The sequence below is a fragment of the Centruroides vittatus genome, unplaced genomic scaffold (assembly GCF_030686945.1).
Source record: "Centruroides vittatus isolate TY-2023 unplaced genomic scaffold, ASM3068694v2 contig_2190, whole genome shotgun sequence".
Classification (NCBI taxonomy): domain Eukaryota; kingdom Metazoa; phylum Arthropoda; class Arachnida; order Scorpiones; family Buthidae; genus Centruroides; species Centruroides vittatus.
In genome coordinates, this window is record NW_027121367.1 from 526,972 (window position 1) to 554,498 (window position 27,527).

At 28.9% G+C, this 27,527-nt stretch overlaps 1 protein-coding gene and 1 long non-coding RNA gene across 8 annotated transcripts in view; one reads left to right on the top strand and one right to left on the bottom strand.

Annotated features, from left to right (window-relative positions):
• The window catches only part of LOC136970808 (homer protein homolog 2-like), a 248,638-nt gene that overhangs the window by 164,295 nt on the left and 56,816 nt on the right, over positions 1-27,527 (top strand). For 5 of the 7 annotated variants that reach the window (XM_067265275.1, XM_067265273.1, XM_067265272.1 and 2 more), the window contains exon 4: positions 10,528-10,878. The exons of 1 other annotated variant lie outside the window; for it this stretch is intronic. In XM_067265275.1, coding sequence (XP_067121376.1) covers positions 10,528-10,878 — 351 coding nt within the window. The remainder of the gene's footprint in view (positions 1-10,527; positions 10,879-27,527) is intronic. One more of the 7 variants, XM_067265276.1, reaches the window with a different exon arrangement.
• The window catches only part of LOC136970810 (uncharacterized), a 40,350-nt gene continuing 30,827 nt past the window's right edge, over positions 18,005-27,527 (bottom strand). Inside the window, exon 2 of the long non-coding RNA XR_010880043.1 lies at positions 18,005-18,193. This is a non-coding gene — a long non-coding RNA (uncharacterized lncRNA). The remainder of the gene's footprint in view (positions 18,194-27,527) is intronic.

The following is a 27,527-nucleotide window of genomic DNA, read 5'->3' on the forward strand; positions in this document are numbered from 1 at the left end:
TTTATTGTTCGTCAACTACGCAGCCACAAAATGCTGTTAGCAAAACATTTAAAGGTTTAAATCCGAAACTTATTTATATAACTTGCTCGCTTTTAACGTAATCTCTTAAAATAACTAGTCGCAATTTTCTAAAGCTAATAAGTTCGTCTCTATCGTAACGAAAGTGTGCAAAAGAGTTACGTTATTTAAGGAATTAAATCCAAATTTTGCTTTACCTCCAAAGTCAGTAATTACGTTCAGGTGCTCCTAGCTTAAAAGTGTAGCGTATTGTTCGAATAATTACGAAATTCTAGTCGCGTATCTTGTTATCATGTGAAAAGTGACCATTGTTCCTCTATTGATATTTTGCAAGTGCTCGCTTCGAAGCGTAGAACGAAATTTTGTTTATTTCAACTCGTTATGTATATCGTCTTAACGCAATAACTAAATTTTCGAAATCGAGAAGCTACGACTGTCGAATGCAATGAGAATAATTACGGACGTTGACCAGAAGCCGTCAGCATTTCCTCGAACGTACAAACGTTTATTCGAAATTTTAAATCGGATATGGAAAGCAATCCCGGTTCAAAGAGCTTAAAGACGTTGATGCTGTTTTGAATGGAAACGATCGGATGCATTCGATGATGTCGAGTATAGAAATGAAAGCACGTGAAATATGCGGTTGTTACGAGTGTCGTTTAGTCAGTGTGGTGATATTTATCCTAACAACAGGGAAAGATTTTCATCTGAAAACTTCTCTCTGTTATGTTCTAATTTAAAAACAATTTGCAATAAATTATTTTTAAGCTCGTTTGTTTGGAATATTTTTACTCTTTCGAAGCGAGTATTCGAATATTTTAGCACAGTTTTATGCGGTGATTTCCAATCTCTAGTAATTAGAATGGAATTAATTACAATTATGCATTTTGTAATTAACATCGATAATCGTTAAACTTCATTTCGAAAGATGTGTACTACCATTGTGCAAGCCAGTACGAAAAGAAGATTTTTCAAACATAAACATATATTATATATTTTGATTTATTACTCAAACAGAATTCTATTTTCATTGTTAACATATTCAGATTTTTGAAATTTTATTATAATTTAAAATATATTTGTTGGCTCTCGAGCTGATGTTTTTTTTTATAAGTGTGGTCCTATCTCACATATTCATGAGAATTAAAAAGCGAATTCTTGTCCGATTTTTCTTCCCTTTTTTTTTCTTTTAAATACACGAAAATTGTATGGCGGTTATACGATTTTACATATTTACTATTTATTTTTTTATGACATGAAGATTTTGTTACATGTTGAATAAAGTTGGAATTTTTCTAACTGTTTTATTTGTTTTTTTAAGTCGACGTCGAAGATTCTGTTTCTAGATAAACAATTCATATTACACTGTAACAGTATTAGAAAATTGGCCAGTAAGTAAGTTATTTTAAGAGAAACTGATCGATGATTTATGAAGGCTGCAACTATCATTAGAAGTTTATTATATTCATTGCAATCCGGTCGTTATTCATCTTTTCAAAGTGTCCAGTATCTTCAGTTTTCCTTTTCCTGTAATTTAAATAGTATCAAAGACCGAATTTTTCTGTTTCTCTTGATTAAATTGGTAAATTTGCTCCCTTCTGAAAATAATTTTCTATGGGAAGGAGGTGGTCTTAAAATTTTTTAAAAAGTAATTAAATAAGATGAAACGAAGAAATTTCAAAATATTAATTCCGAATGGTTTTATCGTATATTTTTAATGCACGCTACTCGAATAAAATATTAAGTAATCCGTTAAAAGTGTTTAATGAAATAAAAATGTAATTAATCGCATGACTTTTTGTTTACTATTTCCGATCATTCCGAAAACATTGGCCGTCTCTATGTACTTTTCAGCTTTTTCTTTAATATAAAAATATAAAATTTATTTTTGGAATCGCTTATATTGCATTAGATTTCGACATTTTAATGTAATATATGATTTTTTCCCAAAAAGTTTAATAAAAATCATCATATTTAAACTGATTTTATATCAAGAATAGCATACTAAAACTTACTATGTTTTATTTATGATCTGTTATGCTTATTTTTAATATCGTTGTATTTATATTGCTTTATTCCAATTTATATATAAATTTATTATTTTTATTTGTTTGCTTTTCAAAATTTTGCGATATTTTCGAATAAAAAGTTTTTTATTTATATTTTTAAAAATGTATAAGCAATAGAAACGAATGAATTTAGTCTTTAAATGAGTTCTGATATTATTCTTGTATTAATAGTTAAAACAGTGAATCTTCTTTTTATTTAAACGTTTTATATTTAAATATTTATATTTCTTTCTTTCCAATTTACATATAAAATAATGTATCTATAAATTTTACTACTTTCATTGTTTGCTTTTATAATTTAACATTTGAATTATATAAGACAAATGTACTTTGTCATGTAGGCCTATTAAAACTTTATTTTTTAATGTTTGTATATAGATATCAAGTAAAAATATTTGTTCTGAGAGCATCGACAAGTGTAATTACTGGTATTATTGAAAAATTCTTATAATATACAGTAAAACCTGTCCAAAGCGGAACCTGAATAAAAAGGAAACTTGCCTAAACGAAAAAAAAAAAAAAAAAAAATTCTTCGGAACGGAGCGATTCTCAGTGAAAAAAGAACTTGTTCAAAACGGAATCCTGCCAAACTGAAAAATTATTTGGTACGTGCCACTCCGGTTTACACAGGTTTTGTTGTAATAAACTTTCTTACATATATTTATTGAATTAATAAATTATATGTACGGTAACTGTTATTGGATTGATACAAGAAAATAAGTTAACAATGTATTAAGCGACGTCAGTATTACTTGTTATAATAGTCATTTGTTTTACGAGCGTATATTAATATATGTATTAAGTATTGATGATATAAAAATACAAAAGTCTTATTGCTGTAGGCTGATGTGTGTTTGGTTGTCTGATCGACTGCAAATACAAAATTTCAAAACATTTCTTAGAAATATATCAAAGAGCTAATTGAAATTTACTCTCTAATTATGGTGATTGTTATATTTTTTTATGTATATTTATATTTACAGTGTATATCTACTAATTTTTCATTTATGTAGGGTTTAACGTAATCCAATGTCGTCTTCGGAAAGGAAAATTTAAAATTTAAAAATTCTCAAATATTTTTAATGAAATTGTTCAAGTAAATTGTTACAGTTGATAACTTCGTGGATCTAAAAATGGCATAGATTTTTATCATAATTGTTTGGTGCTTTGAATGCGAGACCCCAATTCAGGTTGTGATCGAATGAAGAGAGATCCGACCATTTGCAATTTGGTTCTGTTTTCGGTTATCACTTTACTGTGTGTTTCCCATTATCAATTGTCCATCTTTAATAATTCTATTAAGAAAATTTACTTTTGAAAGAATATTAAGTTGTTTTAAAATTTTTATGCTTGTTATAATAGCTTCTCCTCTGATGTATTTTTGACATTTCAATAAATTCAAATGAATAAAGGGTACGATTATGATAAATAGACATGTCTGTAAGTAACTTAGGTCTACTCTAATATACTCGTACATGTCTGTAAGAACGACGTTTAATAAAATTGATAAAGAGAAATGCATAAAATCTAAGTAGTTACGTTGTTTCCACATATACACTGCATAAGTATTATTGGTTTCGTTTCATAATATTAATAATTAAATTTTAAAACGAACAATATTTATTCTTCTCTCGAACGTTACTTAAACGTGAAATATGACTTAAAAAAGATTAATGCATTTTAAAGGCATTAATGTAATGATATGTCTTTATATTTGGATTAATGTACTGCATTATTAATTTAAAGCATCTTATTTTGATGACAGATTAATAAATCTGAATTTATACAGACATTAATCCTTTTCGTTCGTAATTTTTGTGTGTTTAGTCGAGTCAAATCAATTTTATTTAATTAGCTTAATTATAGAAATTGCGTGCTTGGTGGAGACACCAACAGAGATTAATTCAAATGCAATTTCAAACATTAAGTTTGAATTATTAGACAGAAATAAAATTACAACTTAAATAGGTTGTGGTCTTTTCCACATTTTATGTCCGATATTAAAACTTTTAATTTGTCACGTTTAAAAATGTTACGCCATTATAAAACTGAATTAGGATTGTTATAATGATATTATTTTTGTAGTCTCTTATCTTGAAACTTTGTTAGTTTTTTCCACTGTCGAAATTAAATTCTAAATAGTCGTAATTATTTTAATCGGGACATTATTTTTATCGTAACCAGTTGTTGCTCATTTTTCATACCCTTTCGGTATTGTCACAGGGAAAAAACAGAGCGAGAACGTAGAATTGATGGAAAATGTTAAATGTCAGATGGAGAGATTTTGATCAATGTCCTTTTCTTGTTCAAATTTTTGGTGGGAATTTGCAGATATCAATAAATTCCTCTTCATTTATCTGTGTTTCTGTCATAATTTTGATAAATCTTTTCTTTGTTACGCTGTGTTATGTAATTTTTATTATAACTAACGCATGTTGGTTGTAGAACATTTATCACGCGAAACTCACTTCGGGCCGAATATTTTTCTTTTTTTCCAGCATTATACAAGTTTGAATGAAAGTTGTCAAACTTCGCGTTTAATATTTGCTTTGAATGTTTTTTGTTATATAAAATTCGATGTTTTTATACTTCGTGATCTTCCAGCCGGAGCAAGACTGAATAAGTATTCAATCCTGCTTCGATTCTTTTTATTAAAAGCTGTGACATTCTCGATAGCGTATTTGTCACGTCTGATATTATATTAATTCTGATAGATCTTTTTCGAATTGTAGTGTTATGTATTTTATCCATCGTTCTTCGATTAAATCCCTTCTTTTCTATATAAAATAACTTTGCCTCGCGTTTATATTTCTATTTTTTTCATCGTTTTGAAATAGGAATTGTCTTTCAATTTTGATTACGTATAACTTAATTAAATATATTATTATTTTAAAGCTGCTTATCGTAGATTAAATTACAATTAGGTAGAATTGTTCTATAGTCAAAGAAATAAAATAAATTGTACTCGAAGCATTCTCTGATTACTTCCCAAAAACTTTATATTTTTGTCCTTTCTAATATTAGTTATGTTTGTATAAACTCTATAATACGGTAATAAAAATAATTTTTAAGTGTCTCTTTTAACAGACTAATGAGATTCAGATAATATATCAATTATAACGAATTCATTAAAGTATAAAGAATTTCAATTGTTCGCCGTATTTTTTTTCTTTTTTCTTTTCTTGTAGTAGTAATAATTTTTATTGAAAATGTTATATCGATTTTAATTATAAAGTTATTATTTCTCTTTTACAGACATTGTATTATTTATTAAACTTGCTGAAAAGCTAAATAATAAAATATAACGCTTCAGTTGCGTGTTTTAAAGAATTATTATTCCCTAAATACTTTTATAAACGAATAAAATCTTGATTATTCGAATAGAAACTCAATTTTTATCTCGATAATCCATTTTTAGAAATTTCTATCCATTCATTTCGGTTTGTTTTTAATATCTTTGTTTGAATTTATTAGTATCAATATTTAATAAAATTTATATGTATTCGTTTTTATTCTCTTTTTAAATAATCAATAAATATTTCTTATTGATGCCTTCCCCCGAATAGTTCATCTCTTCTCATCCTCCACATATTGCGAAGATATTCAGAAATATACATAACTCTCGAATCTGTCTGTCTGTAGAAGCTTCTGATATTTTAATATCCTGTACAATATTTCTGCCATTTTATGCTGCGTAACAAAGCAAAATAGCGAACAGTAAGAAAATTTGTAAAAAAAAAATAGTAGTATGAAAATTTATCAAATGGAGAAAACGGTATTTCGAACGTAGAAATGCGAGACAAGATACCGAATGGTTTCGATATTTCCAAAATTTTCATATGCCGTCATTTGTGTTTTGCATTGTCACTCAGTTAATACATTACGAATACACGCTAGAGGACAATTGCAATCAATCTGGAGGAGATTAAGATAATGTAAAATATTGCCCGAGCAAACTCGCTGACAGAGAAGAGGGAGTGACGGAAACGACAAATTGTAGTTTACGCCGCGTTTACTCTTCTCATATAGAATTTAGGCGTGGCTGATAATTTGAGCATGTTTTCATGCCAACTTCATTTTCGCCATGTGATAAATATCGTAACGAACGGCCCGGTGTAAGGTAATGATTACAATCTCCGATGCTTTCTGAGAGCAGATAGATCATTCCGCGTGTATAAATTGGTATTGCATTTACCAAGCTTACCTATTCCGTATTAGATCAATAATAATAGATCGTATACGGGGTTGAGTTCCGCTCCCTATCGATCTTTTCTTCCAGAATATTCGAAATTAATTTAATTCTAATTATTAAATTTAATACAAGATCGTGATTTGATCGCATACCTTTAGTCCAAATTACGTAAGATCTGTATATTTAATTAGCCAAGTTGGAGCCCGATAATGAATCCGGCTTCGTCACTTCATTAATAATAGATAGTGTGTTGTTCGGTAGTAGTGTGATATTCTCATTCGTCTTATATTCTATATTTGGAAAAATGAACTTTAGGATAATATTTCTTGAATAATCAAAATAATATATGCAATAATTCTGCGGTTAATTGCTGCATTGTTGTTAATACTTTTAGTTATGTATGTAACACCGGAAAGTATTGGAATTGTATTAAATTTGACCGTGTATTTTTTAAAATCTCGACAGTTTGAGACCCTTTGAACACAAAAAAGTCAAAAAGGAGAGAATTTCCCTAGTGTGTGTGTATGTCGAGTTTAATAACAGTTCAGTTACGAAATAGCAAGATGGAATTGATTTAGACATAATAAAATTCGAATGAGTTTAATCAGAATCTATACTAATTTTTGTCGATATGAAATATAAAAATAGAATACGCGTGTTATATTAATCCAATAAAGTTCATATATTTGAATCGCGTGACATTAACTCAAATAAAAACGGAATTAAACTTTATATACTTTTATTTCTAATAAGGATTTATTATCCCTGATACGCCACGTCTAATTGAGACAATAAAAGATTAGTTAATGTGAACATTGACTTTTCTAAGTAAACACTAAGTCCCTAATCGGATGAAATTAGAATTACTATAAAACATAGTTACGAATAAGCGGGTTACAAAAGATAGTTATAATTAAAAAGGGGGAAGTGTTTAGAATAAAGATCGAAATAAATTTTCATTTTTTAAATTATTATTGCTGTATTTATTCTAATAAACAGTACTCTGTCTAATATTTTCTGGCTTGCAACGTCGATGTTTATTAGAGGGTTATTACTATTACTGGAATAAATCCAGTAACTTTATTGCATTTTATTATTATTCGAATAATAACGCAACACACCACACTTTAACATACTGTAAGAGTGACAACGCTGAATAGAATGTGCAATTTTATAGTCTTAGACAATAATTGATAACTGATAATTTTTGCCTTCTTTCGATAGACAGCACGCTTACCATTAGAGAGCTCTGTCTATACATATGCGCTTTTTATTGTAAATACGGCAATTTTTAAAGATAAAATATTACTTTTTTTAAACGTTACTCTAAATTCAAATTTTTCCATTTTATTCGTTACATTGAAGAAATGGATTAGAAATTTCTCGCTAATATTAAGACGTCTTGTTCAATAGGTTGTAATATATTCTCCTGAATAAACTAGTTTTTCATTCGTTATTGATGAGTACATTCAAAAGATCACTATTGCTAAATTACAGATAAAATAATTATAAATTTTAATGCACGATATTCTAATCGTTAAGCTCCAGTTTTGGATTATTTTTATTCTTATACTATCCAAGCCAGGAGTCTCCACAGTTTTTTGACTGTCGACTCCATCAAAGATTCCTCCACCTTTTATCGACCTTCTGTTTTTTTATATGATTAATATACGGTGGCGCATTATAACTTCATGTGCGCTCAGGCAAATTTGAATTAGGGGACCCCATGTACTGTGTTGACTTCAGATATTTTCTTCGAGGGAATTTTTGGGGAAATATTTTCTTATAAAAGTTTGGTTTGTTGGTGATACCCAGGAAATTGTCTTTATTTCCCATGGGATAACGCGCCACTGTTAGTATAATAAATAAATAAATCCGTAAGCCAGCGTTAACAGCATTTTCATAGAAAAGATCTACTTATGGTATGCAAATTTACTTCCTGAACTGTCATATACATAACCCATTGGACCGTTTTTGATCGACCCCCGAAAATGCCTTATCGACGCTTTAGGGACCCCTGATCTAAGCCGATTGTTGTTTGGTTTTTAAACTTTTGAAAACTAATTGTAATAAATTAAGGTAAGTTTCGTTATCTGGGACATTATCTTTTGATAAAATCGCTAATGTTACGATGCATCAGTTGGATTTAAATTGAAAAAAGATCTGAAAAAGTATTTTTTTATTACTAGAATAAAATCTGACTTCTCAGCTCCCGGAGCATTTCTACGTATTTTCAAACAAACGAATTGTGTCAAAAAAAAATTGGATGATAATTGCTGAAAGCTATATCATCATCGAACACAGTTAATTAAGAGTCTATCCATCATTTATTTGCTTAACTTTCTTAAGAGAGGTTGATCGACCTTTTTTTTTTTTTTTTTTTCTTTTTTTTGTGGGTGTTATTTAAGTTTATTTTCTTAAGAAAGAAATGGTGTTTGGATTATTAAATCCCAAATGAAACAAGATTAATTCTTGCAAATTTTCTTTAATTTAAGTGAAATTAAATAGTGAGTTATTTAAATGAATATAATTCATTAAATGTTTGTAATCGATCCGTAATAAATTGCTTAGATATAGAAATTGTAAGTTCCTTTTGCAATATCCATTTACAATATATGTACAGTGGATGTTATGTTTTTTTTTCATTTTATTTTATTTTTTTCTTCGTTTCTTATAAAATTGCTTTCTTTCTACTTGAAACAAGAATTTCCAAATAAAATTGTTTATCTTTTCATCGTATCTAATATCTACTAGATGGACTTAAGAATATTGCGTTTATTTTTGTGAGTCTTGTCTAAGGAAGAACTCGGACGGGTTGTTTCTGTTTGTTCAGCAAGAAATCGTGCTATCTTTCCTTCCACTCCATAACCTTTGGCACTTTACGGTCCCGTAGATAAGTTTTACCTCATGACGAAGAGAAACGACTTTCATAGTTTGTTAATGTTCTGCAGAAAGTGTTGGATAGTTGTTCTCTGGCCGGTTGCAAATGGAAGGAAACGTGATCCGACAGATGAAAAACATATCGAAAATAATATATATATATATATTTTTTTTTTCGATTATTTTTTCCATCTATTTTATTTTTTAAGCTTAAACGACTGACGTTACTGATAAAATTGCTATAAAAATTTATAAAAGTTATTTTATATTTATTTAATCGGTTATGTATAAAGGAGAAGAATGCTGTTCGAATTTGATATAAGTTACTTTCTCGAAACAAAACTAAATTTATTTACTGAATTTATATTTTCTATAGATCCAATAGAAACTCTTACATCAGCATAATCGCATTTGATCAGATATTTTCACTCGTCGCCTTTTCTATGATATACCGATCCGTAGAATTCTGCATTCTTGACATGCTAGACGTCCGAATTTTATTTTCGAATTTTCTTCCGTATTGCTTATTGTTATAATAATATTTTCTTTCATTTCTTACCTTTTCTACTGTTAATTATTTTTGGATTCATTTCATATTTGACGTCTTTTTTTATTACGTAAAAAATACGCCGAAAATCTGCGAAAATAAATTTGTCGAGTTTTTAAATTCACTTTGATTTGGAATTACTTTTAAAAGTATTTAACTGTCATTTTTATCGTGTTTTTTTTAAGTGAAATAAATTTACTGGAAAAATAGGGATTAACTATTATTATAAAAATTACGGATCATAAATGTTTGTCGTTGAAATCAAAGCAAAATTTTAAAAAAATCTTATAATTTTTTTTCTTCGATATAAAAATTTTTCTAGAAAAAAATAATCTAGAAAAGTGTTTCACTCTGCTGAATTATTAATATAAATTATTTCATCTTTTGTAAGACAATCATGAAGATTTTTTTTGTTTTTCTGTCATTATTTACGGTTTTTAATTACCATAAGTTTAAAATTTGATTTAAGATAGAATATAATATTTTTCCAATTTTTTTTATGGTTTAAGGATCGTTTACGAAATTCTACAAATAAATTATGCTCTCATACTGATATAATAGCAATTCTCTTGCTAGTTCATGCAATAAATCATATAAAAAATTTATTTTTAATAGAGATAGTTTATAAAGTAATGCTCTTCCAATTTATTCATCTAGATATATTTTATATTTTCTGTTTGATGTGGTACGAATATGATAAATTATTCGTGTTCTTTAATGGAATTTTCCATTTAATGAAGATTAAAACAGTTTTTAATGTTATCTAAATAATTGTAAGGTAAACTTGAGTTTAACGAAATGTTCGGTTTGTTTATTCGCAGTTCATCGAGAAGTTTCAGGAGGTGAAGGAAGCCACCCGACAGGCAGCTCAACCGAAAGCACAGACTCAAACCAACGGTAGTGCAGCCACTCCCGTAACATCAGCCAGTGCATCACCCAGCAGCACTCGTGGTCCCCAGCCTCCTGCTCCACCTGCACCACCGCAGCAACCGCCACAATCGTCGGAATGCGGAGAGGAACAGAAAACGGCCGCCACACTCACTAACCAGGTAGACCATCCGGGGATATCTGCTACCTTGCCTAGCAACATCAATGATATTGCCAATAGTTTGAAGTCGACGCTCGTTGCTCACCAAAGAAGTCAGAGTCTGTCAGGTCTCCAGGCTGGCAAGGTATCACACGCACGGTCTCTCTTCTTAAAAACACAACTCTTTGGGATTTTCGTTCTCTCTGCTCTTAGCTAGAATAATTCGGTAACATTTTTAATTTTCCGTCATAAGTTAGTTTCTTGATTAGTTAGTGAACTGTTAACTTCGTTAGATTGTCTTTTAGTTCTGTTTAAATTCATTTATCGTTTCTAATCACAAAAGAAGGATTTTTGTAACCGGCTGTTGACCTTTACCATTTAATTTTTAAAGCTAATATTAGGAAGTGCTCTCTGGTGTCATCATCTTTCAATAATGTCTTATTGATTCTAATCGAGGAAATTCTTCATTTCAAATCTAAAACTATGAGCTTTTTCCTATGACTAATCGATTTAGCTGGATTTTTTTTTTTAATAACGATTAAATATCAGCAAAGTATTGGATTTTCGTATTATTAAAGTATAACTTTTCTGCTTATTTTACATAAGTAAATTTTAAATATAAGAATAATGTCAACATTGCATATGATATGTGCAGATACAAACAAATTAATTGATGGGATTATTTCATCAAACAAATTTAACTGCCTACCCTTATTTTCTCTTTTGACGTCAGTCCAATTTTCCGATCAAACAATTCTCGTAATAAACTTTTACCTTAATTTAATTATTTATCGTTTATTTTCTCGGTTCGCTGGCATTTTTAAATTATATACGATATTTTCTGCAAAGTTCATTTGCAATGGCACTCTGACCTATACAAACAGAATAAAATGGAATAAGAAACTTGATGACTTTCTCCAGGGAAAGATGAAGCGCTTTTTCCATATTATGCATGGTGTTTTTATTAAATTTTATAAGTAAATATTTAATTTTTTTTATTTAAACCTCATAAAAAAGTGTGAATGCTTCTTTAAATTTTTGTCACTGATTGTCGTAATAAAACTTGCATATTTTATTACTTCGTTAAAATTATTTATAAAACACGAACAATCATATTTTGTTTCTGTTCGTGTAACACGTCTTATACTCTCGTTTAAATTTAAATAAATCTGTATTTAAAAAATTTATATACTAATAATTAGAATTTAAATCGGTATTTACTTCTAGTTTAGATTCTAGATAAAATATTAATATTTATTGACTTATAAAAAATTGTTTAACACGTTTTAAAAATTGAAAAATATTCTCTAAAATTAATCCTGCTTTTCAAAATAGGAAAGTGATAATAAATTGTAGCTATAATAAAACAAAAATCTCCATTCTTTTAGAATACCGGCAGTTGTTTTACTTACAATTAAAATATTGTTTTCGTCCAAAAATATATTTATTTACATTTTTTGATCATTAAATTTTTTTAAATGAGTTAAAGCATGTGTTAAAATACTAAATACGACGTACACTTTTAAAATGTCAAGCATACATAAAAGTATTTGTCTTAAATTCTTAATAAAATTTAAGACAAATATTTTAATGTATGCTTGACGTTTTAAAATGTATTTTAATTCTTTGTATTGACATACGAATTTAAAATTTTATGATATATCTACCTTACAATTTTAGTAAAAGATTTTTGTTCGTGTACTTATCAAGATATATAGTTCATTTCATTGTAGTGGTATGTTTTATTTTATTGGGAAAAAACAAAAAAATGTGGACATTTCGCTGTTTTTACAATGAAATAAATTCAGTAGATGTTTGGTAATTCTCAGAAGATAGGAATAATGAAAATACAATCAAAGAAAGTTATTATTATATTACAATTGACTAACGAAATAAAAAAAAATGTTGGACAATATTGCTTTATGCTACTGTATATGTGTATATGAGTGTGTTTGTTTAACATGTGATTTACTTAATTCTTGTTTGGTAAAACTTGAACAACAATTTTCGTTAATCTAATCAAAAAAATTGCAGTTTAAACTTATTATTATTATTAAATGGCAGTAAATTGTTAATTTATTAATACTGTATATTTATTTTATATTTATTAGCGCTTTCTAAATATCGAAAAATTGTAATTATTAACTTAAGCTTACCAAATAATTTATTCATGATAAAATTTTAAGATGCACTCGCTTTATTTTTTCAGTATAGCGAAACGACCCGTATCATTCCTACGTTATTAATAACGAAAAATGTCAATCTAAGAAATGTAGGTTCTTAGTTATAAAAATTATTGTACAAAAATTCTAATTTTCAGTCTCCGCAGCTTAATTTGAAAAGTGAGATTAAATAAACATGCGCTTGTTAATATTAAATAAAACTCAATACTCGATTTTCTTCCGTAAGACTTAAATCTTCAGTCGAGACTTTAACTGCATGTTTTTTGATTAGTATTCGTAAACATTCTCTGCAGCTTAGCTGTAATGAAGGAAAGACAACAGATGTTCTGCAGTATTTATTTGACATCTAATGACAATGTTATCCTCCATTCTCTTGGATAACGTGCGAAAGTATCATAGAAAATTGATAACATTGTCTTGTCTCTGTATTTGTATTCATTTGCGGCGCTTTATTCTCCGAAAGAACAAGATGCTAACAAAAAAAAAAAAAATATCATTCTACTTTTTGAATTTTATATAAATTTAAACAGATTTTTATACATAATTTAGGTTAAGGTCATCTTTACCATATTAAATCTCCTCTTTTTAATGGATTCTTCGCAGTTTTTCTTCTGGTTCTTTGGCCTGAAATTTCGTGTAATTTAGATGCTCAAGTGCGATATTGTACACTTTATCAAGTTTATTTTTACAAAGTTTCTTTATTTAAAACGAAATGCTTTAATTTTAAAGTGTAGTCCCCCCATCTAACGTGAGAAAATTAAGTTTTACGATTATATTTTAGATGTTCAAAGATTAATATACAATTTTTTTTTTTTTTTTTTTAAGTCTATAACAACATAATTTACAAAATTCTTTTTCCTTCGTTGCAAACCGAAACGTTATTACAGCAGGACCATATTTATAGACTTTCCCCTTTTTCCTATGTAGTTTTAATCAATGTAATAAGAATAAAGTCGATGATAAAGCAAGAAATCATTCCGGCTAAAATATGTCCCTAGCAATTTGACGTGTTTGTGATTTTTATTATCTTAGGTTAGGAAATTTATTATTGTATGTTTGTTTAAAAAATTTATGCAGAATTTTAAAAAGTAGGAAAAAAAGAAATTTTTTGGATAACTGAAAGATATAAGATGAAGTGGAAGACAACATATTTCTTGATGTCTGAGATTGTAGCAGATGTTTCTTCTAAATTAATATCGATCACGGGAAATGCCCGATGATTTTCCGTCAAAATTGGCAGCGGTGTGTTTGATGGCTGCCGTCTTTTCACGCCAGATGGCAATGGCTTCGAACGTCTTTCGTCTTCCAAATTTCTACTTTTTACCCGATTATTGTCGTAATTAATGATTTTAATTTTTCTATTTAGTTTAAATAAACTTTAAACAATTTTTCTCTTTTTTTTTGGACAGTAGTATTTGCATTAAAATTTCAACAATAAATACTGTTTTTTACAATATATATTTTTCTAAATAACCCAATCGTTTTTTTTAATTATGATACGTATCCACAATGAAGTTTTATTCATACGTTAAAGAAAATTCTCCTTTTCTAATACATTCTTATATTTTTAATCGCGATAAGTTAGGGCAGTTTGGTAGAATTTTCGGTTAATGTTACCTATGGTTCCAAGATGGCGGCTCGTCTCTGATTCCGGCAAATAGAAGAAGGAAAACAGTGGGGACGCACGTTCTAACCTAACCTAACCTAACCTAACCTATTCTAATAAATTACCATAATTATTACCAACAAAATTATTAGAATAGGTTAGAACGTGCATCCCCACTGTTTCCTTACTGGAATCAGACGAGCCGACATCTTGGAACCATAGGTAACATTAACTGAAATTTCTATTAATTAATCTGCGAATTGAGTTATAATTTCGGGAAAACTTAGTTTCAGTTACTCGTAGCTTAACTTTTTGTAATTGATATATTGTATTCAAATTGCATTAAATTTTCACTTTTCACCAGTTTGTAATGATCACTAAATATGAGCGATAAAATTGTAAACTGATTTGATTTTGCTGATGAATTCATCTCATCTGTTGAACTCCAAAATGCTGAACGTTGCACAATAATGTTTAATGTTCAAGTTCTGTGAAACTGCTCTGAATAATAATTTTATTTATTTGAAAATAGGAATTTTAACGTCTGAAAAGTTAATCAGAACATCAAAGTTGCAATGTTTACTTAGTTAAAATGTTAGTTTTTTTTTAAACCAGATTTATTTGTATAGACTGAATTAGTGATAACAGAAAGAACTTGTTTTAAATGTTAAACTAATTATTTTATATCTTTCTTGATTCTTGTGATTCAGAAATATTTTTTTTTCTGTGACTAATGTGATCTATCCATAATAAGGAAAAAATTATAATTATAATTAGATGTTTAAAAATAAAACTATTCATTTCTAATTGTAAAAATACATTTATATTAAATACATATATAAGTAGGTAGTAATTTACTATCAACTATTAAAAATATAACATACACAATCAATAATCAGTCACTTTTCAAAGAGTAGATTATCAGTTTTGTAGACATAAGATTCTCTGTACTTTTTTAAGATTTAATAATAATTTAATAAAAAATCAGGTGAATGTTTTCTTGTTTCAGGATTACCGAAACAAGAAAACATTCATCTAATTCAACATGAAAACATTCAACAATTGTAAACTGAGTTTTTTGCTTATATCAAAGCATTGCTTTATTTAGAATCATAAATTTGAATTAAACATTTTAACTTCTGGTTTTTCTTTCATTTATTTTCCTTTTTTAAAGATCTGTTTGTTAGTTCTTTCAGTTAAGAAGCCATACACAGCCAACAGAGTTTTGTTTAACTACGGATATTCATTTCAGGCTTTGTATTTGCCCTCTTCAGTCCCTTTATTTTATTGATTTTTCTATCAAAATAGCAATGTACAGTACATTAATTAATGAATTTATAAAATGGTAAAAAAATAAGTTGTTCTTACAACTTCTTTAAAAAAAATTAATTTTTAACATGATAGCAAACATTGATAAAAACATCAAAAGAAAACAAAGATTTTATATATGAGTTCTCACCACAATTACATTATTACTTCTATCCTGCCTTGACATGACAATGAGCAATTGTTTCATATGCATGCTTCACGTGTATTGTAAATCCTGTAGTGACGTATCAGAAGTATGCAGAGCATGCGTAGGAAATAGTTGCGCATTATCATGTCGAGACAAGGCAGGATGGAAATAATAATATAACAATGAGAGTTATAATATATGGAATCTTTGTTTTCTTTTCATGTTTTTATCAATGTTTTCTGTGATGTTAAAATTGAATTTTTTTAAAGTTGTAACAAAGATCAATTCAAATAGGTTTGAAAAAATAAAAAACGGTAACTTCTATTGCTGAAAAAATTCATTCATTTTTTTGTTGTTTTTTGTGCATATTTTCTTTTTGCAATTCTCCACTTGCATTTCATTTTATTCAAAGATGGTATGTGTTTAGTTTAGTTATCAAATAAACTTAACTTTGCTATAATATGTAATAATCTGATTCAAGTTAATAAATTCTTTATGGTATAATTCAAGATATTTTTGATTTTAGCATTAATTTCTTAGAAGAGAACATTGTAAGTTGATACAGTGTTTTTTATAGATAAGTGTTTAATTTTTATAGATACAGAAAACAGTAAAAAAACAACTCTATTTGATGCTAGTTTTAAGTTTATAAAGGAAAATTGCAATTGATAATAAAAAAGTCATATCTGTAACTATTGAATTAAAAAAAAACAGTAAAAATTAAAATTACAGTAGAGCATCAAAAATTGGCGTCAATTGGGGACTGGGGTTGTTCCAATTAGTCATTTGTTCCAATTTCCGACTTTGTAAGAAAAAATATATTAACCTGTCCGATGTTCAAATTTTTCTCCGTTGCGTATCGCTTCCTGTTGAATTTTTCTCCGTTGCGTGTCGCTTTGCGTTGAATTTTCGTCAATTTTAAGCCTAACGAAAATTTTTATAATAATAATCGAGGCTATCGTATCGTTAAAAATTATTTCTGCATTTTGTACAAACAAAATAAATATATTGAAGAATATAAAAAACATGAAAATTATACTTTAGAAGTAAATCTAGTATCAAAAACGTTCGATTCAGCACAACACAGTCCGACTGAAAATCGTTCCAATTACCGACGTTCCAATTAACGACGCTCTACTGTATAAACATTAATTTAATTTTAAAAAACTGATTTATACATTCATTTCTTTATAATAATGACAATAGATGAAATAATGATTTTAAATATTGATTACAGAGATAAAAAATATTTATTGCTTTTATAGAAATAAAAAAGTTAATTACAGTCTTTTATCTTTCTGCATGAGTTTAAAATATGTCTGTTCAATTGTCTAATGTATTTGCACAATAAGATATTCATCATCATATTTCCTTTATTATTAGTTTGAACATAGTATCATTTACTTTATTATAAGAAAAGCATTATTATGAAAGATTTGTATTTCATTAAACATTAATATACTAACTTAGTTTTCTTAAAGACATGATAATGTAATATCTACAAAAGCTTTTTTGTTATGAAGACTATTATTATTATTAATATTTGTGAAAGTTATTTATTACAATAGTTATATTAATTATAATTAATTTACCTAATGTTATGAACATGCTAATTATAACATTGTATATAATAAATATAAGCATATATACTTTCAAAAAATTTATTGCAGAGAATATATGATAACAAAGATTGTGATACATCCGAAGTGCAATTTACAAGCATAACACAGTAGTCCTAGAACAATCTATATTACGTATGCCAATAATATTTAATCAACTGCAGAACAATTTATAATCTTTGTTCAAAATATCTGGAAACTTATAAATGATGGGAATTTTTGGTAATAAGCTTTGAAACAGAAACTTTATCATGATTGAAATAGTTTTGGAGTAATTGATTTTCTATCTGCAAAGTCATTTGAATTTTAATTGTTTCTATTAGAAAAAAACATTTAAAAACATTTCTTAATTTATACCAGAAGGTTTATTACACTTTACATAGCAGATGTAGAGAGAAATAATAGACTTTTATTTTGTTTTTACATAGAATGTTTTAATTGACAGCTGGTTGGCCAAAATGGAAAGCATCAGTCTGCTGCTTTGGGAGCTCTAGTTTAAATTGCAAACCTCAGAATTTTCTCATGGGCAGTTTGTCTTGTATATGTCAGGCTCCAATCCTTGCCTCTGTTCGGGTTCACAACTGAGACAGCCAAGCCTATGATGGATAAAGATAAAAAGCCTTATTAGTGCCTGCAGAATGGAAAGAATGAAAAACAAAAAATACTTAATTCAATTTGACATAAAAGTATGTTAATACAGCATGTATTCAGACTATCATAAATCCAAAACAAGGCAAAGCAAGGCTTTTTTTCACATACCAGTGCATATAAATGCCTAAAACCATGTTTACACTAGCATTTAAGTGTGCAATAATGATAGACATATAAAAATACTGAAAAAGTAAAATTAATCATTATTAAATGTACTACAGTGTGTGTTGTATTGCTTACCTCAAAATATTTTTATGCTTTGCATAAAAATATTTCAGGTAAGCTATTTTGATGACTGACAACTGCATATTTAAAAATTGCATGTTGCAAATAAATGATGAAATTCTACTCCTTCACTCTAAGCCTTCAGTGAAATCTTATTCATTTTGAAGATGGAGAGCTTTATAAATAGTAAGAAAACCAACACCTTACATAATTTTCCAGCACAAAGAGTTTGTATAACAAATGTTTTCAGTTTATTTTATAAACTGGTTTCTTACTAGTTATCCATTCCAGTTGTAATTTTGAATTTGAGCTTTATAAAGATGCTCAAGGATTATCCTGTTATTGAAGGCCGTTTAATAGTACGCTGTGGTGATGACTGTGATGTCTTTCTTGAAATATGATAATAAAGAAGTTTGCTTCAGGGACTGCACTTCTTGTCTCTGAGTATTTCTTTATAACATTTGATTCCATTTGACACTATTCTATTTAGTACAAAAATTTCAAACTTTGCATCACCCTACTCAAAATCTGCCAGTTCCTTTTTGATTATGCTAACATATTCTTCTAATTCTTTCATTAGTATTTCACTGATGCAAACTGTGTAATTGTTAGGAATAGACTCTTTTGAAAAGCAATATTCTTTACTTTTCAGCACTTTATTATCTGTCAGAGACTGGTCATAAAATACTAGTAATTCTGTAACATTTTTAGCCTCCACTTTAGTTTCAATTCTTCCAGCCACCTCCACAACATTTGCATTGATAAAAACCAAAAGCTTCACCGTTGAAAAATTACCTTAAGAGCAGAGCTAGTGCCCAAGCTAATATAATTGAAAAGCACTGCATTAACAAACTGCCATAAAGTGGGGTATGCCTGTATAATTTTCTAAAACAAATATAATTCTGAAGGTTTGTTTCTTTTCTCCTAATTTAATCATTTGAAAGCTAGTTGAAACTCTTTAAAATTTTATTTTAAATATATTCAATATTCCATATTTTCTTCAGTAAAATAATCAGAGTACAAAATATCACAAAATTTTAATATACTTATTACAAATAGACCTATTAATGTTTGTAACATAAAACAGTATCTTTTAGAAAAAAATTTGAAAAGTAAATATTTAAACTATTTAAAACAGGATATCAATAGAATTGTTTTGAATTTAATTCAACAGATTTATTTATTTGGAAAAATATTCAGAGATTCTGAAACTCAAATGTTTTAAAAGTACAGAATAATTATAAATATTATATTCTTTTCATGTAATTATTCAGGAAATACATAATAAATTAATCAACAAAGTTTTTTAAATTTTTTTTAATTTAAATGATAAATGAAGATAAATATCAATTAGAATTTATTTATTTAGAATGTATTTAAATAATTGAATTTAATAATTTTTTATAAATTTTCTATATATATATATTTTGTGACATGTATTTAATATTGTTGCTTTCTACAACATGATATATAAGTTCTAGTATTTCTATAATCTGTATAGAACATATGGAATTACTCTTAAGGAAGAGAACTACAGGCACAAAATTATCTTATCCATCTTCCACTGGTGCTTTATTTCTTGGACAAGTTTGTGTATTTATTGATTTTTCCCCTCACTATTCATATTTTGTGTACCTGTATTTTAGTTATTTGGGATGAATATATTTAAGATATATGTGATTTTATTTCATTTGTTATTTGGTCAATCATGACAGATGGTTTTGTCTGCATTCATGGCTCTAGTATATTTTGTCTGCATTCATAGTATATTTTGTGTGTGTTGCTTCCTAAAATTGTGATAAACACATTTTCATATACCCTATTATATATGTATATATATTCAAACTTTTAAAATAATAAATATAAGTGCTAACAGTTTAGCATCCTGAAATATATTGTTTTATGCAAAAAAATACATTTTGCAAATTTTGTCTATTTAGCATTTAGTATTACCTAACTTTTAGTATTTGTTTACATAGAGTGAATGACTGTTTAAGGTGAAGATGTAATTCAGAATTATTTTGTATGGTTACTATTTTTATCTAATTAGTGAGATTAAATTAAACATGCATGGAAGTTTCTGTTGTTTTATAGAAAGTTGGTGCAATTTAGAAATATCTGTCTGAAAATTAAGCATGATCTTATAAAGACAAAAAAACCAAGTAAACGACCACCAACCATTGATAGGAAGTCAATGTGTGTTTATTTTACTGCTGTAAAATGTTATTCATTACTCTTTTTCATTTACTGGCATTATTTGACAAAATATCAGCAAACAAAACTTGATAATCATTCACTGGTAGCTGGTCATTTATCAGTAGAGTTACCGTAAATACAGTATGTATACACACAGTCTCTTACACTTTTTTCATTTCAAAAGTACTGAAGATATAATATTAATTTTCTTAATATAGTTACATAAGAAGTAATGCTTGGAGAATTGAATGGGACTTTTTGTTGATCTTGAAAATCTATTTAAAGGTCACTTATGTTGTAACTTTCATCATTTAATTAATTTAATTAGTTTAAAACCACTTTCTGGATTTAAATAAATAGTTATAATCAGTGTTGTAGAGTCTGAGTCGGACATTTTAGAGAAGAGTTGGAGTCAGTAAAATTCTTTTGACTCTGGCAACTCTGAACCTGAACTATACTCTTGGTAAAATGTAAACTACAAAAAATACTTTTTAATTAGTATCTAAAGAAATTTCTTAGAAAACAGACACTTTGATAAATTTAGATATCAAAATATAGTCATCGATAAAAGCCATTCCACACCAAAATTTTATGCATATCTCTCATGACATGCTCATACTTTCAGAAAATAGCTTTTATAATTTAAATGAATATTTTCACATTGCCTAGAAAGCTATATTCTCTATATAACACTTGCTAGATTAGGTATGCTTTTATTACTACCCAACAGAAATTATGAAACATGGCACAATACTTGACTGACTTTGCATTTGTAAAGGGATATCTTAAACTTTGTACAATTTTTTTCAAATTGCAGCCCAACTATATAAGTTATATCAATATTTGTTTTTAGTATATGCTATGCAAAAAAAATTGAAACTGAGTAGCATATGAATCACTCAAAAAGCAAATATTTTTTTCAATGTACAAGTGTATCGATTCATTAGTTTTAGATACTAACATCCAACATGATCTGCAATTGAAAGAATGTGTCTTCCAGGTGGTATTTTAAGGGAAAGTGGCCCCTGTTCAGATGTTATTGATACAAAGGAAGCCTGGAAAACGCACCAGCCCGAACACGAACCTGAGCTGACTACCACTGTTTAGGGATCAAATCCACTTAGTCACTGGTGCAGTATGAGTGTTGGATGGAGAACACACACAGGTGGTTCTAAGTGGAAAATTTTTTGCAGCAATCTCAACTGGGATTTGAGCCCAGATCCTTTGTGGTGACAGTCTGTATTGCTCAGATATCTGGCCAGCCTTCAGTGTACAAGAAAAACAATGAATGTTTATAATGGCTTGTATAAACATCATACCTATCAAACATGAACCTACACTTTACTAATAAGAGATAATTGGATCTCTAGATCATTTTAAGGGAAAAAATGAGAAATTCTAGTCTTGTATAAAGTAAAATAAAATAAAACTGTTAAAGAGAAAAAAAAAATGAGTTTCTAAAATTAAAAATTCTCTTTTAGAAAATTAAAACAACCAAAGATCTAATATATTTTTAGAAATTGTCTCAGATAAAACCAATAAAAGGGAGAATGTAAAAATGTATATTTAATGTGTAGTCTTCAGTGAATTTGTAAAAGAACTTGTAACCCAAAAAGCATCTGCTTTAAACTGAAGAGGAACATAAGTGACTGAAATGCATATTTAATAAAATAGAAAAGTCAAAAAAAGGTCTCTTGGTGTCCAAATGAAAACATTTCAAAAGGTGTGAGTGATAAGTCCTCAGACTAGAAGCTGATATAATCACCATTAAATTTTAAAACAAAGACAAGCTATTATTTATTTTGACAATGCCAGGTTGCAATTTTTAATCATATTTTTAATTAATTTAATTTAAAATATATGCTCTCCATATCAAATTAATAGTGTCTTGCCCCTGTATATCATACTTTTCCTTTAATAATAGAGTCATGCCAGTCATCTATCTAACACCTTTTGGGGAAAAATTTTTTAATTGAAATAACGTGATTCCATTTTGCATCAGAAGTTCGTTGTAGCTGTCATGTTCCCCACCGTTCAGAATCACATTTACTCTTCTCATATGCATTTGGTTTCTTATATGATGCAATATTCTTACTTTTAACGTTAAATGCTCCCGTGCATCATCCAATACCAAGTAAATCCTTAAGAATCATTATGCAATAAGGTCTGCCAAGCAAACGAAAGAGCCATTTTTTCCGGGTAATTAATGCATGCCGATGTAGTGTGCACCTTATATATATGTATCGCTTCTAGCCATTTGAGGTGGTCCGTCTATGTTGTTTTGACTATTAACGCTGCCCCTGCAAAGTCTACAGTAATGCCCAGGTCAGAAGCATATACTGTGAGTGATGTGGTAGTTCTGTTGTATTGTATATCTGCTTTGTGTTCTCTTATTCTGATTCCCATCGAGCGTTTCGTTGATCCTATGTAGATCAAATCTCTATTGAATCTTTCATCCCTCACAGGGATTCAATAGATGCCTGGCAATTTTTTCACTACCTTTCTATTACAACTGTTTATTACTGCTTTTATAACATAATTTGGTATTAAAATAGAACACAATGAAAAAATAAAACTAAGATCAGAATCTAACTGCAACAAAATAAAGGAGGAAGCAAAAACTGCAAAATGTAATTAATAGGATTATTCCACCTTATTACTGGTTTAATTTCCCGGGGCAGGATTGTACACATCAGTTTAAGATGACTAGTATATTTTTTTCCAAAATTTAAACTTATAACTTTCACATAAAGTGTAAAAGTTATACAAATAACAATAATTACATTAATTTAAATTTGTTATTAACAAACACAAGAAAGAAAAAATTAATAAAATATGCAAAAAACTCAAAATGATACAATTGCTTGTTTGCAAATTAAACTGTAACTGGATCACATGCATATGATAGATTTACAGACGTTTTTCTTCATTGAAATTTATGTACTTTAATTTCAGATTTGTGAATTTCGGGTGCTTCAGAGTTCTGAGGTGGTCAATATACCAGAACCATTGATTATAGTGGCTTCATTGAGCTTCATGTGTACATGGTTTTCTGAGACATAAGCAGATAGGGTGTTGGTTAGTTTTTTGTGATCAATACCATATTGATGTTCCTGTAATCTTTTAATTGATAGAAGGTTTGGGGAAGCCAATATATTCTAAGTCTTTATTAAACCTATTATCCCTCATCAGAATTTTATACACTCCTGGTGCCTTGCATTTGTTGGACTCGGCTTTTCCATTACATAGTAGTATTATATATATATATATATATATATATGGGAAATGCATTTATATGCCAATAGCAAAGGCCAAAGGCCACCTTTGGCCTTTGCTATTTCTTTATGCATACCACACACTGCACAGCATATGTAAAGCTTTGTATTCATATACTCTGTTGAATAAACTATTATATGAAATGAATCCCCAACTCCTATCTGATTTCAATGCAGGAGTGATCTCTTTGGCCAATTTGCTTTCTTTACACCTTTTGAAACTTCTGATGGAAGGAAAGATAACACACAAAAAGAACTCTGCAGATGGATGACTATCTTACCTTCAGACCTATTTTACCACCATACATAATGTGGCATTTTGGAATTTATTAAGTCTTTGCCTTTTGATTTCTTTCAGGTCTTAGATAGTCATACTCAGGACCAACAAATCCAAGCATATAATTCTCATGAAAAGATCCATATACTGTATAGGAATATTGGAGTATATACAACAAACACAATATTCTAAGGGTTCTGAGGATTTCTTACGCAAGCTACAATCACAAGTACTCCTCCTCACAAACATCATCCTGGCCATGCCCTTCATTTTCAAGATACCTCAATTCCAGTGCTGACAACACCTCATATCTTTAACTTTGCAAAGACACAAGCCCAACACACATCTATATTCTGTTGTTGATAATGCCTCTTTTCCCAAGATCTATATTGAAAATAACCAACAAATTTATCTCAGAATGCCTTCCGGATTAGTCTTTCATCATTACCATAAACAACAGCTGATCCTATGCCTAAAAGACATTCTGTCCTGCTCAGACAATGAATCACTTCAGTATGTGAGGGCTAGAAGTCAACATATCATCACATGTTTGAAAGAATGTCAGTCCAATATAGATAATGGCCACACATCCACAGCCCTAGTGGCTTAAACGAAGGACTCTGACATTGTGGTCCACTTCAATCAAACAAGAATTCTCCATCATGCACAAAGTAGGATACAACTCAATACCTGGAATCCATGTAGATATATAATGGCAATTTGTCTCAAAGCAGCCCTAATTATTGATGCAGATATTTCACTAGCATGGAGAGTATACCTACAACACACTTCTTTATGACTTACCTTCAGTATCCATGAGAACATCAAGATTATGACTCCACCAATCAATGAGTGGTTACATTTTTAAATAATTGCATTCCTTCTGAGGCAGTTCCACGATTGGACAACATATCTATTTAAGATGGAAGAAAATGTTTGCTGGTTTTTAGTTACTGAAAGTGTAGTAGTTATATTTATAGCCAGTACTCAGTAGTTGTCATTTGAACGATGACTCATTTTGTTACCTCACCTTGTTTTTGTTAGGTGCTGTAGTATGTTCAAACAAATCAAAAGCATATAGCAATGTCTGTAATGTTCAAATTGCATACAAAAACATCCAGTAATCTGAAATTTTCAGTAATGCAGCAACTTTAGTCCTGTAGGTTCTGTAGAACTTTAAATAAATTTTCACCAAATATACTCTTAATCTTGTTTACTGAATTTGTATTTGCAATTTAAATTGGTTCAAATTTTCAAAATGTATTAAAAATAAAAACAATCGACTAAATAAAGTGTTAATTATAAACAAAACATACTAACCTTATTGTGCTTTGCATTTATTTTTGAAAATTATCATTAATGTTTTCAGTCCACATCTAGGACCTTCTTCAGGCAAATTTTTGAAAAAAGATTCTTTCTGGTGTTAATGGTGTTCTATTTGGCCCCAATGTATTCGAATTTCAAATGTTTTTTTACGAATTTTTAAATATGTGCGCATGCACCGTTTGTTATGGTGTCAGGACATACATAGCTTACCATGCCTTGAGATTTGTTTTTCATCTTTAAAATTGATCAAAAGACCCTGATGATCTGCTTAAAAAAATCTCCAATGCCTCCAAAATCCTAAGTTGTTTTATATGGTGGGTTTGTCACATTATGGCAGCCTGTTATAGTTTTGGTGTAATCCCATTCTCACTGGCATATATAGCCAAGGTGGTGGTTTTTTCTTCTTTTTGATATCTATTTTGTGTATAGGGAGGTATTGTTTGAGAGATTTTCTTGTAGACCCGATGTATGTAAGGTTTCTATTAAACCTGTTATTCTTGAGTGGAATTTTATATACTCCCTGATGTCCTGATGTTCTTTCTATGTCCACTTGATCCTTTTCACTGCCAAGCATTTTGAATGTATCAGGCTTATGTCTGTAAGCAATTTCTGTATTACCACAGGCTTCAAATTTCCAATATAAAGAATGCATATGGCGTTCATATGTTATAATAATATGGTAGGGAGATGTATTATTAAAACTTCAGGGAGACTTTTTCAAAAATATGCCTAAAGGTCCTAGATATGGAGAAATGGAGAAAAGTTTAAAGCAAGACTTTATCAGAATGACTGAAGCAAAGTGACTTTGTTATGTCAGTCAAATCTTATGTGCATTTGTTGAAACTTAGCTTATAGTGTATGAAAATTACTTAATTTAAAATATTTGAATAGTGAACAAAAATGAATTGTCTAGAACTTCAAACTTGATGATCATCAACAACAAGTTTTTATGAAGTTTGTTGTCCTGCTTAATTGGTCAGAAGTTAATATTGACAGAAATCTAAGAAAAGCATTAGGTTATCTATTCAGCTAGAACTACTTGTCAATGGGTTGTTCAAATTAAAGATGGTAGAGTGGACATTGAAGAAGAGTGAGGAGGGGACAGAAGTGACCATCAACAAGAAGAGCCTCATGTAGAGAAGATCAAGGAACTTTTGAGGGAATCTAGGGACTGGAGTGTGAAACTGTTAAGGAAACAACTGGCATTCTGTGCAAAATGGTTTGGTTTGTATTAAAGGAAAAACTTGGACTCATACAATCCTGCATGGTTTGTTACATGGCATCTGTCAAGGTGTTAAAATACTGCCACAATGATGGGAACTAGTCATTGCACAAGAGGGGAAACTATATTTAATTATTTTAAAATTTCAAAAAAACCATTGATCACCTTGTGCTGGTCATCATGATAAATTATATTTAAAATAAAATGAGAACCTTGTTTCCAGTCTGTTGTTATAGTATGAGATTAAACAAGTTAAATTTAAACTTTATTTATTTTTGTTTACAATGTCATAAAAATTTATGAAACAATTTGAAAAACAATTACATAATTAATTATAAACAAAACAACTCTACGAAAACCCGATACATGATATTACTAAAGCCAACCACTGCTGTATGCCATCCAGCTATATAACAGCTATAATACTAATAAATTACCAAACAATTTGACACTAGAGGGAGGCATTAGGGGCCATCATGTAATAAATTTAATAATTATAATTTTAATTAAATACCGTATATTTCTGCAGATAAGATGATAGTTGAATCATAAAAAAGGCCCCCAAAATCCGGGTCGTTTATAGGACAGACACAAAAAAATTAGATTGAAATTTATATAAATTAAAACCATTATAAAAAAACGGACAAACTGTAATTATTTACTAGTAGAGAGTAGGGCATGTCCACAAAATAGAATAACCCATACGACGTTTTTGTGAATAATCAAGGTCATTACCCGAATGCCCGAATCAGTGCGAA